Source organism: Opisthocomus hoazin, chromosome 17, assembly GCF_030867145.1.
Source record: "Opisthocomus hoazin isolate bOpiHoa1 chromosome 17, bOpiHoa1.hap1, whole genome shotgun sequence".
Taxonomy (NCBI): Eukaryota; Metazoa; Chordata; class Aves; order Opisthocomiformes; family Opisthocomidae; genus Opisthocomus; species Opisthocomus hoazin.
The window spans coordinates 1,436,848-1,455,167 of NC_134430.1; the positions used below are offsets into that span (position 1 = coordinate 1,436,848).

Here is an 18,320-nt window from a genome sequence, read left to right on the forward strand (position 1 = left end):
CAGACAGCAGTCACGACAGGCTCCATTCTAAGGATCCGCTCTGGAACACCTCACCTGCCAGAAGCTGTGGAAGGAGTATGTTATTTAGTAAAAAAACAGACTAATAAACTAGCTTTAATTAAAAAAAAAAATCAATGTTTTAATATTGTATTTTATCCAGTGCTAAAAAAAAAAGTGTGAATTCAGTTTAGAACTTCCTTCATGGCAAACGCTGACCAAGAGTTACCGGCTCTGTGAGACCGCCTTGGTGTGCCAGCTCCGAGTAACAGGACTCGGGGTCAGAAATAACCCAACACGGCAGGTAGCTCATCTTCTTGCCACCTTTTTCTTCCAAGCTGACTCTCCAAACCATTCCTACCATAGCAATGTGATTACAGCCTTGAGGAAGTACAATAAACTGTTTGCTAGTATTTCTTTTTTTTCCTGGCAGACTACCCAGAAAGATCCCCAGACTCCAGGAATTGCCCGGGCGATGGCACCACCCTTTCTGCACTGTCAGCAGCCAGGGAACAGCCCCGGGAAGCACAGGGCTGCGCAGTTACTGCTTCTTCAGCAAGGAGCTCTGCAGAAAAAGGACAGGCAAATGCTAGCTGAGTAGGTCTAGTTTACCATTGCACAACAGTCTACAATCTCCAAGGTTTTATTTGTTCGCAAAAGTGAGTACCTTTTTTAAAAGCAGGTAATTTTGTTTGTTGCTAAAACTGAGGACTGTTTTTTCTCTTCTTTCCCTGACTTTATCCAGTAGGTGAGAGACAGTGTCTTAATTACACAGACTAATGGTGTTTCCGTAGAGACAGCTTCTGTCCCCCCAACATTAAGTAGTAATTATTAAATTACTGTAGCTCCTGTCACAGCTACAGGTTCTGGGGAAGCAAAGCAGAGGTGACGCACACCCCGCAGCCACTGACAGCAGACCAAAGCGTTCCGTTTTCCCTCACCTTCCCACAGGCCAGCAGCAGCCTCTCGAGCACCAGGGCCGAGCTCAGCCCGCCATCCCTCCCCTCCTCGGCAGCGCTGGGGCCCTGCGTGCTGCGGGCGCGGTGGCGTTGCGTGGCGGCAGCTCTCCCTACGGAGCGGCCGCAGAGAAGCCAGGCGCCAGGCTGCTCCCTCCTCGGGCCCGCCCGTACTCACCGCTCCCGACCGCGGTCCCACTGCCGAACGCCCGCAGGTGCCCGGGAGCCGGTCCGCGGCCTCCGCGGGTGAGGCAGCACCAGGCGCGGACGGCAGCTCCCAGCGGCTCCGGAGGCCGGGCCGGGCCGCGCTCACCGCTGAGCCCCCTCAGTGACACGGCCCAGCCCGGCCCGGCCCGGCCCGAGAGCGGGGGGCCCGCCGGACCGCAGGGGGCCGTGCGCGCAGAGCCCCGAGGCACCCCCGCAGGCCGGCGCCGCGCCGGGGGGGCTGCGCTCCCCTGCTCCCGCCGGCCGGGGCCCGCCGCAGGCCCCAGCCCGCCCCCGGCCCTCACAGCCGTCCGCCGCGGCGGGACACATCGCCTCACCGAGCGCCGCCGCGGGGCGGGGTTATGGGACGCGCGGGTGGCTGGAAGGGCGAGCAATGATTGGGCCAGGCTGAGAGGGCGGGGCTACACGGAAAAAAATCTCCCAATAAAGAAGCGTAGGGCCGGGCTCCCGCGACAACCCCGGACAACCATTGGCTGTCTCCTGGGGTTAGGCGGGACTGGGGCAGCGCGCGAAGACTCGAAGCGGCTTCCTCGGCGGCCGCGCGCGGGAGCTGGGTCGGGCCGAGGCCATGGCGGCCCCCGCTGAGGTGAGTCCTGCCGCGCCGCGCGACCGGCTGGCGGCGGCCCGCGGCCTGGGGGCTCCCCTGCCTGGGGCGCGGCGGGGGGCCGGGAGGGGCGGCGAGCCGGGTGGCCGTGGTAGCGCTGCCTCCTCGGCCGCCCCTGAGCCCGGGCGGCACCGCCCCGCCACCGCGCTGGCTCCCGGCCGCCGCCGGGCTGGCTGCTCGCCTGGCACCGACTACAGCTCCCAGCAGCGCCGGCGGCTCGCCCTTCCGCCTGGCCGCCCTATCCCCGCGGGCGCGGTGCATGCTGGGAGGGGCGCGGGCACCGGCCGGGAGCTGGGTGCGCGCCGGGAAGGCCGGGGCGGGCGCGGTGCGTGCTGGGAGCGGCGGTGGGGCTGGGTCCGGCGCGGGGCGCCCCGGACGGTGTCGGTCCCCGTCCCTGCCCGGCTGCCAGGGCCGGCTCAGCAGGGCTGGGAGCGCCGCCGGGCCGGGCCGTGCTGGGCTGCGGGGCCCGCGGGGTGGCAGCTGTGAGCGGGTTCCGGGGGCGCGGGAGGGGCCTGCGCGCCGGGCCTGGGCCGCTTGTCGTGGAGGAGCCGTGCGGGAGAGACCCCGCAGGTGTCCGCTGGTCCCTGTTCGGGTAATTTGGGTGAAATGTGGGAGAATGCAGGTGTCGTTGCAGTGATTCTGGATAATAAGCAGCGGAGATCGGCCAGTGTGTGGACTCTGGTTTTATCCTGTGTGCAAGCTCGCCTTTGAATACTAATAAAAGTTGACCTAATCTCCCTTCACGTGAATACTAATTAATTCTTAAAGTACAACGATAACGGATGTGAATATAATTGCGTCTAAGGGGTTAGCTGAGGTTTTGGAGTGGAGTTAGACACCACGAGTCGTTACTCCATAAACAGCGCTTGTCGCAGTGAGGAGACCTTTCTTTCGCTTTGTAGCTTCCGTTAGAAGATGCGACTTCAGACTTGCCGAAAACCCTCGACAGCGACTCTGACAGCGGGCAGGGCAGCTGCGAGACAGCCTCTCCGGGTCACCGCAGCAAGGGGACCGTGGCTCCTGACGACAGAGGTCTGTGGTGGTTCCATGAGCTGTGCCTGCTGGGTGTTGCATTCAACAGGGCATTTTTCATTTTATAATCACCTTTCTGGAAGTCGTCGTTACTTGACCTATGTGTATCCAAGCTGCCTTTATTTGTTGCTCAGAACGTGGGAAGACATCTGTAAATCTCTGAAAAGCATTTTTTGAGGTGCAGAAAGGAAAATAGTAAATGGGATGTGTCTTCATTGGTTGTTCCCTTTCCTTATATGGTTTGCTTGAGCTACAGAGTTAGTTACTTACAGTGGGCTTTATTACTGTTTCGAGGCAAGCCACTAATTGTCAGTGAAGGATTTTCAGCTTTGCCTTTTTTTTAAAGGTTAAAGAGCTATAACACCAATTTGGGTCAATTATAGACTGCACTACAGGGAGAAAACTTGAGTTCAAGCTGATTTGCTATAGATGCTGACATCTGTGAAATTTAACAGATGTCTAACTGTCTAACTGACGGATTGTTAGTTAACTTGTGGAATTTTCCTCTCCGTAGCGTGCATCACTTTTTTTTCTTTTAATATATTTTGTCAGATTCAGAGGAAGAGATTGTTGTACGTAAAAAAGCAAAAAGCAAGAAGGTGCTTCAGGAGAGTGAGAGCGAAGATGGAGAGGATGGTGGCTCTTTTGTGCAGAACAACACTGCGGATAGAGATGAGGAAAGCGGAGAGGAAAAAGAGAACATCAGTGCTGAGAGGAACAAGAAATCTCACCGGATTCGCCGAGGTCCGCTGGACAGTGATGACAGTGACACTGGTGAACAATTGCAGACTGAAAACCTTGAAACAAGCAGGAAGTCTGGTTTGCCTGAGAAAGAGTTGGAAGAGGGGAGACCCCTAAAATCTGGGAAGAAGTACAGAAAACATAAACGTGGTTTTGAAGAGCAGACATCAAAAAAAGCTGCAGAAAAATCAAGGAGAAGAAAGGAGAAGGAGAGAAGAATCGAGTCCATTAAACAGCTGAAAAAAGAAAAGAAGCCTAGAACAAAGGTATGTATTTTGGCAGAAAATCCCAGATGTTTCCTCAACTAAGGTAAATTTATTGCTGCAGTTGGATATTACGTTTTGATGCTTCAGCATTGCTGGTGCCACATTCCTGCAGCAGCTGTGGGATCCGCAGGGATCTGCTGAACACCAGACAAGCCTGCCAGCTTCCTCGGCAAAGAAAGTACAAACCCTGATGCTTGATGATTTACTGTGAGTGCGTGTTACGCCAGGCAGAAATTCTCTGAGGTCTTTGGATTCGTTGGGGGTTTGTTACGTGCGCAAACGGCTTTGATGGGTATTTCAGCTTTTCTCTACGTTGCTGTGCTGGTTTCTGGAGGAAGCTTTGGGCTACTTTCAAATGGGAATGCTGGTCTAAGTAAATGGCTGCTTGGGAGGTTACATATTGTTGCTGTTTACACAATGCATATTTCAAGTGTTAATTTATTCTCTCTGAGCCATTTTGGTCTTCAGTAATTACTGAAATTCCCTGCTTCTAGATGTAGGGAACGCTGCTCCATGAATTACCTTATCAGCTTCGCGGTGCTATGAAGTGAACATGACTCACAAGATGCTAGGTTAAAGATGGCATGTACCTTTTCTAACTTCTTTCATCAAGGCCTTTTGATAGTAAGCTTAATGTCAAAGAACTGCAGGGGACCTTCTGAAATGAAATGAATTACACAAACTCTTTATCCTTATGGCACGCAGGTGGATGGTGGTGAGAGGTATCCTTTCAACGACAGTGGATGTCTTCTTGATGACAAAGAACTTTTTGATAATGGCTTAGAAGAGGAAAATGATTGCCCCCCAGAGGATGAAGAGTCGATAGAATCAATACGAGCGGCAGTGAAAAACAAAATAAAAAAGTACAAGGTAACATTTGATAACTAATTGGTTATTAGTGGGAATTATTGTACCAGAGCATGTGTTAAAACTCTTTGTGACAGTGGTGCATTTCTGCTGCTAAGAGAGAGGAGAGAATGGTCCTCTGCTTTTTGTTCTTAGAGTTGGAGGGACGTTGTCCTGGGAAGTTATGAAGATAATGCTCCAGTAGAAGCTTTGGAAATCTACCATAACTATTATGTGGTGTTTGGGTTGGATTGTGAGAATGCTTGCTGGCTTTGATGACCGGTGATGATTCTGTACCATTATTTTTTACTTTTGACTTGTTTGCCCTTGGTGGTGCCTGCATGTCTAGACAAATTAATGAATCTCTTTCTATGCACTGCAGAACAAAGAACGGTTTTCTGAGGGTGAAGGCTACAAACATGTATTTGACGATGAGAACGAGGAACCGGTATTAAAAGAACCAAAAAGGAAGGTGAAGTATTCTTCTTTTTAAAGCTCTCCGTTGTTTGTTGTAGTGACTCATATGTTTTTTGTATGCACGCTGTCCAGTGTTTTTGTTAGTTTGCTATTTTTAGTTTGTTGTTTTTTTTTTTTTAACTGGCTGCTTTATTCTGACTCCTTTCTTTGAAAGGGAAAAATAAGCTTTGTAGAAAATATAGAGTTCCACATTTAGTTTTCTGACTTCAGAAGCCTTTCTTTTCTTTCTTTAAGGAGCGGAAAGCAGCAAGGTTAAGCAAAGAAGCCATTAAACAACTGCATAGTGAGACCCAACGACTTATTAGAGGTAAAACTGAAGTTCTTTATATGTAGAAGGGTATAAACTATCCAGAAATTCAGTGGAGAAATTGAAAGAATTTACCCAAAAGGCTAGAGCCTTCTCTCACCTAGCAGGAGTTATTTAGGATTGAAGGGTGCATGACCATTTTTAGTCAAGGACCTGTTGAAAGATACCTTTGTAACCAAGGAAAAAAAAAAATCATTGTGCAAACACTTGAGCCTGTAAACTTGTGTAAAGTTAGTAGAACGTTCAGAGGGTTTGATAGGCATGTAGTAAAATTGATACTGGTCCTGCCATTCTGGTATTAACGTCTCAGTTCATTTCCAAATGAGTCCGTGGACATGTTGCAAATTCACTCTGCAAGACTGTTGCTGTTAGAGCTCTCCCAGACAGCAGTGTTTGCTGTATTCCAGCTTAAACTGTGCGGTTTGTGCCTAGACAGATGTCTTTGCTGCAAAACACTTGTGTCAAGCTTCTTTGAATTTCAGAGATATCAAATAAATGCCTCGGGTAACATTTTAAATGTTCTTTCACCTCCTTTCTCTGGTAGAATCATCTGTGTCTCTCCCGTATCATGTGCCTGAGACCAAAAGCATTCATGACTTCTTCAAGCGCAGACCTCGAATAGTATGTCAAGGAAATGCCATGGCATTGCTGAAGTAAGGACTTCAACCTTCCTCAGATTTTTTCATGAATTTTCAGGTTATCCCAGCTTTGCTTTTCAGGATAACCAGTTTTTTGTATGCTGTAGGCATCGTGTGACATACACGCCTGCTCTGTTTACAGTCACAGCTTCTTTCTGGTTTAATTTTAGTTGTTGCTTTGACTGGAAATTTTTATTAAGAAATTTTCTTAGGCTCCTTTAATTCTGTGAACACCTGGAAATGAGGAGCATGTCACTATTAACATAAGGCAATGCTGCACTCTTGACACAGTTGTACTGTTGAGGTAATCAGGGCCTGATAGCAACTCCAGGTGAAGTAACATGCTCGTGCAAAGTTACTTGAATGTGGTTTAGACCGGACCACGATGTTTTACTTGGGCTATTTCTTCTTCTGAGTAATGTGTAGGAAAATACTTAAGCTATTGTTGTCACAAAAATCTCTCAGGAATTTTATACTGTGATAATGTAACTGGCTAGTACAGACTCTTTATACTACTCTACACTTCCTTATCTCCTCAGAATGAAGTTTTCCAGACTTCTGTCCTTCACCTCTTCCTACACATTAATGACAATAATTAGAAAATAATTTCTTCCTCTGAGTTTGCTCTCAACCTCTTCTCCCCTCCCACAAAAGCCGTGGGTGATATGTTTCTTTCTGCCTTCATTAGGTCCACTAAGTACCAGCTATCCCTAAATGAAGAATCTGCAGACACTAAGAACTTGAGCACGGATTGCAAAGATGGGCAAATCGAGGGTGATCCATCAGCAGCTAATGAACCAGAAACAAGCCTTGGCGGAGATGTTGGTACCACTGTGAACAAACCTCTTGCTGATGTAGGGAGGAACTTGGCAGATGACTGTGCTGGAAAGCCCAGGCAGGACACTGATGATTCTCATACCGTTAGGACTGTAACAAGTGATAATAATACAGAACAGCAGCACTCTAGCTTCGGAAGCACTGATTGTAGTGAACAAAAAGAGAATGAAATTTTGCTAGCAGTCGGAGGAGATGCCCCTGAGCAAAGAGACGAAACACCACCAGACTTAGAATGTGAAAAAAGCAATCAACAAGTGGGGCCTGGGTTGGTGGCACAACCTGAAAAAGTGAGGAAGTCCAAGCTGGATAAACTTCGTGAACTGGGAATAGACCTATCCATCCAGCCAAGAATCTGCTCTGGCAATGAATCCTTCATAAACCTCGACGAGGCTGATTCAAATAAAGGTATCGCTTTTATTGTTGTAGTCTTGTCAGATCTGTCCAAGTAAGCAGGGTTAATCTGACTTTAACTGGAAAATTGCTGAGAAGTGTTGAGGTGATGCAAGAGAATGTGCCTGCCTGTGCTTCGTGTGGATTCTTTGCTTAATGTTGGTATCTGTTTTCTTTCGCCTGATGTTTGAGGGAGGTTCTGAGTCGTGAAAGCTTGAAGGACTGCTCAGTGACAACTATTTAGTGATGAATGATTTATTTTCATTTTGTTGTAGTGAATGACGTTGGTACATAAAGCACATGGGAACGCTTTTTTCAAATTGATTCAAAATGAGGCATGCACTAATGATCTGGAAACAAAACTGGCCTGTGGTCCAGAGTGTTTACCACTGAGTTTGTTAAAAGGCAAGGCGGGGTAGCAAGCAAAAATTTACTTTTGTAGCAAGAGTGTTTTGAATGTCTTGTAGGTACTGGAATTTGAACATCTATTCATCAATATTAAATAGTTGACCTTATTTCAAGGAAAGATTGAAAATAATCAGGCATTTTTATAATTCCGCTAAATCTGTTAAGTATTAGAGGATACTAGGAGGATGTCTGGATTGGATCCTACTTCCATGCATGCAGGAGGCTGACCTCTGCCAAGAAACAGTGTTTTTGTCAGCCAGCAGTCTGGGTTTAGATACATGTGTTAACAGAAATTAGAATTGCCTGGTGGCTGGAAGGCTGGACTGGAAGGGAATTGAGGTCTTGTGGATAAATCACAGTCAGTGGTAGGGTAATGTAATATTAACAAATATCAATTAAATACAAGTTACAGCAAAAATATTCTGTACTAACTTCCTTTTGAAAAAAAATTCTCAAGGCCTACTCTTGATACAACTGTAACACTCAATGCTTTTAAATGCTATCAAATTAATTTAATTTGCATTTTGAAATTTATTTAATATCTATTTAAAGAATTAGAAGCCTTGAAAGCACGTTTCTTGAAGCACACTCTTAAAACGTCAAAATCCAAAGTTGAACGGACCATAAACATGAGCATTATTCGTAAGGAGACTACATCTGAAGGGAAGGAGGAGCTGAAAGCAGACGTGGTACCGGCAGTGCTAGCTGCAGAGAGCCTGGATGAAACCGTCCACACAAAGCCAGGTCAGTTGGGGAGGAGAAGTGACGATGACTGAATTGGAAAACACTTTGTCTTTTCCTCTCTCTCATTCCCCTTTCCCAGTGCTGCCCTATGATATACAGATGAAGGGATCTTCATCTGTAAAATTGTATGTGTGTTCCCTCTAATGGATAGCCCTGTTTTAAAAAAGAATCTTGATAGGCCTCTTAAATAGCACCGGCCAACGCAGAACAGCCTCAGTCAGAACTTTGCAGCTGGTTCTCTGGATTTCTCCCCATCTGTACCAAAATTTTACGTGAGCGAATATCCGCACTGTTGCTTTCCATCAGCACTCTGAATGTAACTCTCAGACTTCTTACGAACATTGATTAGATCTCTCATGCTTTCATATTTCTATACTGCAGTTTCTAATAGAATTGTGTGTGTCAAACGAAAAGATGTGTGGAATGTGACTCTCCCATAGTATCCATTAAAAGAAATAGATTATTTGGCTGGCTCTGTGGGCACGTGATAGATTTGGCTGCTCTTAATTATTTTATGTGCTATAGCAGATCTGCCTGTGGCAGTTGGATGCTCTTGTTCCCAAAAGGCGCAGTGGAGAGACAGGCTCCATTCTCATGCAGAGTGCTGCGCCGGTGGCATTTATGGATAATGAGGAATCTTGATAATTTGTTAGATTTTGTGGTCTCTCTAAATGGAGCTCATTGAAACTATCTGCTCTAACTCTTAGAGCTGGCAGATCAATTCATAAAAACATTGAGAAACAAGTGGTTTTTTAACGCCCTTTTTATGTGTGTAGTTACATCAGGTTGGATTCTTGAAGGCAGTGAAGTTAAGGATTCACCATGGTTCATCTGATGTATTCATTTATTCATTTCTGTCCAGGTGAAAAGCTGCAAGCGCTGAAGGCTAAACTCCAGGAGGCCATGAAACTCCGCAGGACTGAGGAACGCCAAAAGCGGCAAGCGTTGTTCAAACTGGATAATGAGGACATGCTGGAGGAAGAGGAGGAGGAGGAAGAGATGACTGATGAGTCTGAGGAAGAGGAAGAAGGCAATCCTGAGGTCTATATGCAACTTTTCTACATAACCTAGTCGCTTCTCAATTCTGTGGCCTCTCCCCAAAGAAATTAGACTTTTGTGCACAATTGATATTAGGGAAATTGCCAAGAAATCTTCCTAGAAGTTAAAAAATTGCTACAATTAGCATGTTCAGGGTTTGGATTTTCTAAAACCGAATTTATTAGCGGTTTCTTTATTTGTCTAAACAATATTAAAACGAAATGTGAGTATATACAAGATTCTGGGGCTGCTTTCTCTTTTTGTATATCCTTGGTTCATTGCTAGCAGGGGACAAACTGAGGCCACCTGCCTGACCTGGGGTAGGGTTTGCCATGGCCTTTCCTTGTAAAAAGGCTCAGAACAGCTTGGCTGTTTCAAGGACCCCTGTGTCAGTTGTCTTGGGGTGGGATAGGTGCAGGTAAGAACTGTGAAGGTCACTCGGCTTCATCCTCGTATGTTAAAATGTTTTCTTGAAAAGCATGCAAGCAAGTTGGCAGAGCAAAGCAGTAATCAGCATATCCCTGCTATGTTTGGGGATTTTTTTAGAATGTGGAATTTCTGCTGGGTGAAGCAGAGGAAGATAATGAAGATACAGAAGAGAAAGATGTTGAAGATGGTGATAAAGAAACCGACAAAGAATCAATTGATGGAGAAAAGCTGGAGAAATCTGTGCACTGTGATTCTGTTGCCAAACCACCTTCAACAGAGTCTACATTGATGCTTTTTAAGGACAGCTCCTCAAAAATGGGGTAAATAAACCAAGCTTTAAAAATGGTGACTGAGCAATTTTAAATTTGATCAATACATGTAGATGTTTTGATTTAAAGTACTTTCTATAAGTATTTTTTCTGTCTTGTTCCAGTAGTTATGTGTGCATTCATACACATTTTCTTTGAAAAGCTTAATGACTATAGTTGCTGTTTAGCGGAATAATCAGTTTCTTAATCAAAATGTACTAGGTATATTTTTGTGTGTTACCTTGGTTTTTGCAGTTAGGTTTGACAGTCAATAGCAATTCATCTGGTATATGTTGGCAAATACATTTTATTTGATGAATTGCAGATATTCTCTTCCTGATGAGAAACTTGAAATGGAAGAAGCTGCAGACAAAGGACCTACCAAGTTAGGTAAACTGGAACTTTTATCATAGATAGCATTTTTTTCACATGGCACGTGTAGAAGCTTCTATTTGGGATTGGTATGCAACATTTTTGTTATTTCATCACCTGTATGGTTATACAGTGTGATTATAGAAGTTTAGACTGGTGGAAAAAAGTGTCAGGGCTTGAAAAAAATAGAGGGAAAAAAGTTGAAAATTATACTGGAAAAAAATCAGAAATGGTCAGGAATCAGTAAGGTTGAAATTCAGTAAAAAAGTGCAATATGCATGCTCTATGGAGAAAGAAATCCAACATGAGCACAAAATACTGAATTTTTAGCAAGTGTCAGTGTTGCAAAATAGTATCTTGAGGTTTTACTGGATCACAAAAAACAAAAAAGTCAAGCACTATATTTAATCACTTTATTTAATTTTTTTTCCCCCAGAGGATGACGATTCATTTTCTCTACCAACACTAGCAAAAGAAAATAGCCATAACAGCAGCTTTGAGTTGATCGGCTCCATGATTCCCTCGTATCAGCCCTGTAACAAACAGATGTCGCGTGGAGGGAACTGTTCATCTGCAGCAGGAGGTTTCAGGTCACCTTCCCCAGGTTTTTTCAAAACGAGCTTTATCAGCTCTGCTTCCAAGGTAAGGTTTTCGTTCTGTTCCCATCCTGTATTAATATGGTGGATAGGGAATAAATGTATTTTATCTTGAGTGTTGTATCTATCAAAAAAATACCACCAGAAGAAGGCATCTAGCCAAATGCTTTTATGAGGGTAAGATTTCAGAAAAGCGATCTGTCTTTGGAATTTAAAATGTCTCCACGTTCGAATGGATAAAAATGAATTATAAAAACTTAGATTCTGAAACATCAAAGAAAAGATGCTATAATCTGCTTTTGATATCTAAAATATGTACATCGTAAATATTTTTTTAAGTTTACTTACACGGGTTCCGCAGCATCTGATGCCAGTGAACTCCTGTGATTTATCAGAGCAGTGTGGACATACTTGACACTTGCATGGTGTTAGTCCTTTAAAACAGCTTAAATGTTTTATTCCATTGTGGCTTTTGACTTTTAGAGTTGCAAAACAAATAACTTGTATACTTTTACATTTGTTTGTCTAGAGCTCAGGAAAGACATCTGAGCCCTCTCTTCCCATAGAGGATTCCCAGGACCTGTATAATGCCTCTCCAGAGCCTAAGACTTTATTTCCAGGGGCTGGGGAGTCACGGTTTCAATTTTGTCTGGAAGATGACACTCAGAGCCAGCTGCTTGATGCAGATGGGTAAGTAATCGGTGTAAAGGATGAGGTTTTGTGCCTTTTAACAGAAATAAGGCATGCAGACCAGCAAGATCTTTCTAACTACAGACTTTCTTTCAGGTTCTTGAATGTTGGACAACATAGGAATAAATACCAGTCCTCAAAGCATCAGCTGACTCTGGCCAGTATGGATGAGAACGCAATGGATGCCAATATGGATGAGTTACTGGACTTGTGTTCTGGACAGTTCAGTGGTCAAGCTGAACACGTGCCAAATACCAACAGCAACAAGAAGCAGAACATAGAAGAACTGCTCAATCTTTGTTCAGGAAAATTTGTGTCTCAGAGTATGTCCTGAATTCTGTTTCCAGCTTTGCTGGCTACTTGATTTATAAGCTGTACGCCAAGGTCCTCTTTAGTTCTGGGCGCTAAAGCAGAATGTGGAACTTCTGAGACTTCTGAGAGCTCGAACAATGTGTTGCCTTTGTGGGAGCACACTAACTGTCATTTCTAGGACACCCTCTGACATGTTAAGAGTAGAAATGTATCTGTCTAATAAGTTGCCATCTTATTTCTTTTTGTAGCAGGTTCTCCAACATGGGCATCTTCGGTATCTTCCAAGGCAGAAAAAGACAGTGACATAGAAGACCCCATGGCAGAAGCTCTAGCACTTTGTTCAGGCTCCTTTCCCACAGACAGGTTAGCATTGATCATCCTAAAATTTAGAAGTTTGTAGTGGTAGTTGTCTTGTTTCACTTTTAATATGTTTTCTTATTGCTGTCAGCAAAAATGTGGTCTGTTTTGGAGGTGAAGGAGAGGAACGCTGCAGAGTGCTCAGCAAGCACCTTCTATATCAGCAGCGTGTACTGTTTCCCACAGCTGCTGTGAAGGGAAATTCTGCTTTGTCTTTCACTGGTCGTGAAAGAAGTGTTGAAGAACTTTGATCAAAATGAGAAAAGATTGTTAGAATATAGGACTTTGGGGTTCTGTTCTGGGCTGTTGCCAAACTACAGGAACCATAACCAAATGAAGTTGGATACTTGCATTTTTTCCATTGATTAAACTAGAAAGGTGTGTGGCTGCCTAACAAAAGGATGAGGAGGCTTAACAAATGGGAGTGTTAAGGGGATCCAAGAGGAATTTTAGAGGGAAACAAACTCCGGATTTAATACTTGCCCCACAGTTTCTGCAAGTGAAGACCTGAGGTCTTAAAACATCACTGTTAATGGCGGTTTGGGGCATTTAAAGCTAAATGCTGTTGAGATACTGTAGCTCAGTTCCCTGAGACCAGCTATTGTGATGGCTGAAATCTTGCCTTGAGCTATTGTGAAGCCGTCATTGGAGGTGAAATGAAAACGTGTGTTTCTTTGATTTGCGTTCTCCTAGGGAAGAGGAAGATGAGGAGGCGCAGAAGGAACTTGGTGGTTTTCAGCTTTTAACAGATGACAATGCCTTTGATAGTGAAGAGGTATGAACTGATGGAGCAAAGCAACTGCTACAGCATTCTAAGAGAACTCCATTTATCTACTTAGTTTTTGAATATAGCCATCAATGCAAAGTGTCGTGACTTCCAGAACAAGCTACTGAAATGTTTTAAAGAGCAGCGTTTGGATCATTTAAAATGTTTCCTTAATATGATGATATACTAGATAAAGCATCTTAGCATAGCAAATCCTCTGAAAAATCTGTGGTGTCTTGGTCTGTGTTTATTGGTTGAAGAATTGACTAAACTGTCATTACAAAGCAATCTGTCAGAAATTCCTCAATTTCTGAAACGCTTCTCTTTGACAGGATGAAAAAAGTGGAGATAGTGATGCTAAAGAAGCAGAAACGAGTGATGAAGAAGAAGAACTGCTGAGACATAGACAGGGCTTGAAGAAAAAACTGTGAGTTTATCTTTTTTGTATCTTAATTGCCAGATGCAATAGAACATTAATATCGCTAGAAATTTAGTCTATAATTATTCCCTCCCCAGCTTTGGTAGCTAATGTTTACGTGGTGTTGGCTCTGGCTGTTTTTTGCTTTGGTGCTGTCATGTTGCCTGAGTTTAATTATGTTGCTGGTGGGTTATAGTGGATTTCCATTACAATTTTTGTTATAGATGGAAATCAAAAGGCCACAATGAAAGCAACACAACATTTTTCTGACCAAAAAAGTGCAGGAGTGTTGCTGTCATTCCTCATGTCTTAAGATCTTTATTTGTTCTAGTAAGTAAAACATCTAGTTGGCGGTTATCATCGCCACCGCGTTTGGTAGGCAACTGGCAAGGAATCTGGTGGACGACAATGATTTGAGGTTGGCAGACTCTGTGTATAAATGTGCAAGAACTCAAGTCTTAGTCTTCTGAAAAATTAAAGATGAATCATAATTTCTCATTTAGGATATGTGTTATTTTTATGTCAAAAGGTAAATCTTGCTTTCAGCAGATTTCTGTGATGATTATTGGTCTACCAAACTGAACTCTTTCAACATTCTTTTATAGAAGACTGCAGGATTTCATGGAAGATGAGGCAGAGCTGTCGGGGAGTGATGTGGGAAGCGAGGATGAGTATGATGGTGAAGACCTGAATGAATATGAAGAAGAGATTATTGATGAGGAACTCCCTAATGAAGTGGAATTAGAAAATCAAATACAGAAACTACACATGTCAGTGACAGTATTACTATCTATTTTTGTGTATGAGGTCGTGGCTCTTGGATGTAATCTGGACTGACCTCCTCCCTTTCTCCTCTGTTGACAGGAAGGCAATGCTTGATGACGACAAGCGTCAGCTGCGCTTGTACCAGGAGAGATACCTCATTGATGGTGACCTGCATAGTGATGGGCCTGGCAGGACGAGGAGGTTCAGATGGAAAAACATAGGTGCCTTTCTGATCCAGAATCAATAGATGCGGGGGAAAGATACATTAAAGAGAGAGTGTGTGTGTGAAACAGCACTCTGTAGTCCTTCAGAAGTAAATAAAGTCTTTCAGAAATAAATTGGGTTTGGGGGGTTCTTTGTTGCGGGGTATTGTTTGGTTTGTTACTAGTTACATATTTTTATGCCTCTTTTAAAATTGACAGCTAATTATTTTCTGTTCTTTGTCTAGATTATGCTTCACAGATTGACTTGTTTCAGAAAGATTCAGACAATGATGATGAAAATGAACAGTTTGATGAGACAGAAGTGAAATGGAGGAAGGAGCGGTTTGAACGAGAGCAGTGGCTTCGGGAGCAGGTAATAGCTAGCTGCCAGAATGGCATCTCGCTCTGTGTTTCTCTGTACCAGTGCTAGATGTGAAATTGTTAGTTCCTTAAGTTAAACTCTGAAAGAAATACCGTTCATAACTGTATCTTTTTTTTTTCATCATGAATTCTGCTCTTCTACAACTATCGTACAGAGAGAGAAGCTAATTCAGGAGGGAGAGGCAAACCAGCTATGCTCTGAAACAAGTCAGCTTCAAAGCTGGAATAAGTCTTTCATGCTGGGAGCAGAGCTTCAAGCTTTATAAGTTTCAGTATTAGGTCAGATTTGTCAGCTGAATGTGATACTACAGGTTTGCTGTTCATTAATAGAACGAGGATGATGAAGTATCTAAGAAATTGCAATGATTTTTTACAGTTGAAAGTAAATAAAAAAGACTATGAATTTACATAATGAAAGGACTTGGTCTACTTAAAATACTGAGTGAAATACTTTGTTATTATGAACTTTCTTTCCATTTTACAAAGTGCCTTCTCTCTGCTACAGAAGGAAAAAAATAAAGAGCAGGAGGGGGAGGAGGAGGAGGAAGAGATTGGTGAAGACAGCCAATTCATGAAACTAGCAAAAAAAGTAACTGCGAAGTCCCTACAGAAGAAAGGTAAGCTTACTTTTTATTGAAGTGACAATCAAGTAGGAGAAAGAAAGTTTAACTTCCAGTCGTCGCTCGTGGTCTCCAGTGAAGCACGCTACGGATGGGGAAACTCCAGTGTCTAGTTTCCTTACACCAGTCGCAGCGCGTGTCTTCCAGAGCTTGAAAAGCTAAAGGCATAAAAGCATTGAAGATCTCCAGCTGCAAGGTTGATGATAATTGTGTCTATTCACTTAATAAAATAGCATGTTAGTTCTTGAAAAAAAAATGATGTAGAGTGACAATAAATTCCTCTACATCTTTGTTCAGTATTTTATTCTTCCTTTGCTTGCCTTTACAGTCTTCCGCTCTGCGCCTTAAGAGACACTCAGCCTAGCAGTTTCTCCAGATATCTGTGACTTGAGGGAAAAGTGTGTAGCACAGTAAAAAGTTTTCCTTGGTTGTGGCAAAAACATGACTCTGAAGTGTGCGAAGCTGTTTCAAAACCCCATTTTCCCTTCTAACTGGTAGAACTAATTGCCAGGGTCATCTATTACTTGTATGGCTCATAGTATAATTTGATGCAGGCTTTTTTTTTCCTACAGTATTTACTGTTGTCAATTTTGAGTTCTTCAGTTTGATACAAAATTATATTCTTTCAAGTGAAGTTCAGAAACTGGCATTTTCCTCTTTGTCTCTGCTAGCAAGCCCAGCAGTAGTGGCACAGGACACAACACTGTTACCCAGGAACCCGTTTGAGACCTTCAGACCCACCAGTGACGTCCAGGTTGGTAATGGCTCCGGAAAATGGTGTTTCCCAACTGCATATGCAGAACACAGCCACATCAGCTGGCGTTTTAGCAGGGAGTAGTCTTTTCTAGTAAGAGTAACCTACTGAAAGAGCTGTCTTGTTCCTGTGAGTGGTTTAACACAGCCTTTCTTTGTTCTTCAGATAAAAAATGGGTCTCTCTTGAACAGACCTAAAGCTGTCCTTCAGAAACTAGCAGCGATGTCAGATCTTAATCCAAATGCACCTCGAAATTCAAGGAATTTTGTCTTTCACACACTTTCCCCAGACAAGAGTGAAGAGGCAAAGGAGAAATCAAAACTGCAGGTAAACATTTGTGTGGGATGTGCTGCCGGTTGTGTGGATTGTTTGCACGTACAGACGCTAAGGACTGCCGAGGGCTTGAGAGCATTGCTGTTCGAAATATTCTCTGATTTCTCAGTATGTGCTCTCACACCAAATAATTCTCTCATAGTTCAGAATTTAAACTTTTTGGAGATTTTAACTGTTCTAATGTATCTTACTCCCTGTAGGTGAAGAAACGAGGTCCGACCGCAGTAATAACGTCTCTGGCCAAACGGCCCAGGGTAGACAGCGCAGAGGAAACGAGTCAGAGCCGAAGCATATTCCAGTACTTGGAGAGCTGAATATTTCTGTGCAGGGCCAGAGGTTGTAACTCGTCCCTTTGCCAGCTGCAGTTTGTTTTGCAAATCTACCAGCCGTTCTCGGGAAGGTAAACACGTTGCTGTGCGCTCACGCTGCTGCCGCTTGCTTCACAAGTTCCAGCAATTTCCAAGCGATGGTCTCGTTTATTCCCGTGTTTTTACTCAGTGCTCCGTGGCAAACGAGAGCACAAAATCCGTGCTTGGCTTGGAATGAAATGGTAACTTGGTCTTTCCCAAGCATTAAGGAAACTCACACTGCTGTCGTCTCGCGTGTTTCAGGGGTATCTGTTCCGTCTGCAAACACCGTCCGTGTGACAGGTAGGAGGCAGGAATGCTGCTGTTAGCTTCAAGCGCAGGCGAAGGAGGTGTTTCTGTGCTTTGGGCCAGCAGAAAGCAGTGTTAACTACGGCAGGAGGGACGTTGTTTGCACTTGCAGTGTGAAGGTAGCTATGGCTTCCTCCGATGTCGTATTTTCTCTAATGTTAACCATTCATTAGCTTGACATTTTAAGAAGCTCTAATTTATATTTGAAATGTATGCCTTTAAAAAAGGTCCCAGTCTCTTATGAGACAGTATCATAAGGATTTTTTTTCCAAGTTTTTATTACTGTTTATGTTCTTACACGTGCATGTGAATGTGAGTAACGGATGTGGGAGAGGAAAAGGAGGTGTGTCGGGTTTTTTACTTGCTTGGGAGGAGGGAGTTTGGTTTGGTTTGCCCAACTGAAGACTCTCTTAAATCGCCCATTCCGTTATTTTCATGCAAGCTGCACCCATCCAGGAGAAACCATCCATTTCTGAACTGCTGGTACTGAAAGGCCTGCTCTGGAATGAGGACATTAGATAGTAAGGAACCTTCATTCACAACTATTCTAAATAGTGTGAAAGAAACTTGGGACACAATGTACAGCATTTCTGATTACATGTCGAATGTGTTAAAGTAGAGGCCGGATAATGGCAAGACAGTGGCTTGCTCTGTAAGACTGAAATCTCCCTGGGGCTTGATGTCACATCCGTAGGTTGCCGACTCTGTCGGAGAAGTATCCAGAGTTGTAAATGTTGTAGCATCATAAGCATACGCCTGGTGTGCTACATGTAAAATATTTTACTGTATATTATGTTTATAAAGAATTATGGTACTAACTGGAGTGCAATTTTACAATAAAACATGTTTTTAAT

General features: G+C 43.8%; 1 protein-coding gene across 1 annotated transcript; it reads left to right on the top strand.

Moving 5' to 3' along the window:
* The first annotated feature begins 2,041 nt into the window (after positions 1 to 2,041).
* On the top strand, positions 2,042 to 18,320 carry CLSPN (claspin). The gene is made up of 25 exons (XM_075437901.1): positions 2,042 to 2,374; positions 2,685 to 2,814; positions 3,367 to 3,821; positions 4,527 to 4,691; positions 5,050 to 5,139; positions 5,379 to 5,451; positions 5,996 to 6,104; positions 6,778 to 7,331; positions 8,277 to 8,468; positions 9,331 to 9,509; positions 10,053 to 10,255; positions 10,569 to 10,633; positions 11,052 to 11,257; positions 11,741 to 11,901; positions 11,998 to 12,224; positions 12,462 to 12,576; positions 13,264 to 13,345; positions 13,669 to 13,763; positions 14,360 to 14,524; positions 14,619 to 14,740; positions 14,968 to 15,095; positions 15,609 to 15,720; positions 16,395 to 16,477; positions 16,643 to 16,804; positions 17,011 to 18,320. Exons 1-25 carry the CDS (start codon positions 2,042 to 2,044, stop codon positions 17,122 to 17,124), a joined length of 4,320 nt encoding a protein of 1,439 aa, XP_075294016.1. The 3' UTR covers positions 17,125 to 18,320.

What these genes read in the sequence shown, in the direction of transcription:
- CLSPN (XM_075437901.1), top strand. Translation starts at nt 2,042, where the DNA reads ATGCTGGGAGGGGCGCGGGCACCGGCCGGGAGCTGGGTGCGCGCCGGG. An exon ending in GTCCGCTGGTCCCTGTTCGG is followed by an intron (nt 2,375 to 2,684) that starts GTAATTTGGGTG and finishes TTCGCTTTGTAG; the next exon opens with CTTCCGTTAGAAGATGCGAC. An exon ending in ACAAAATAAAAAAGTACAAG is followed by an intron (nt 4,692 to 5,049) that starts GTAACATTTGAT and finishes TATGCACTGCAG; the next exon opens with AACAAAGAACGGTTTTCTGA.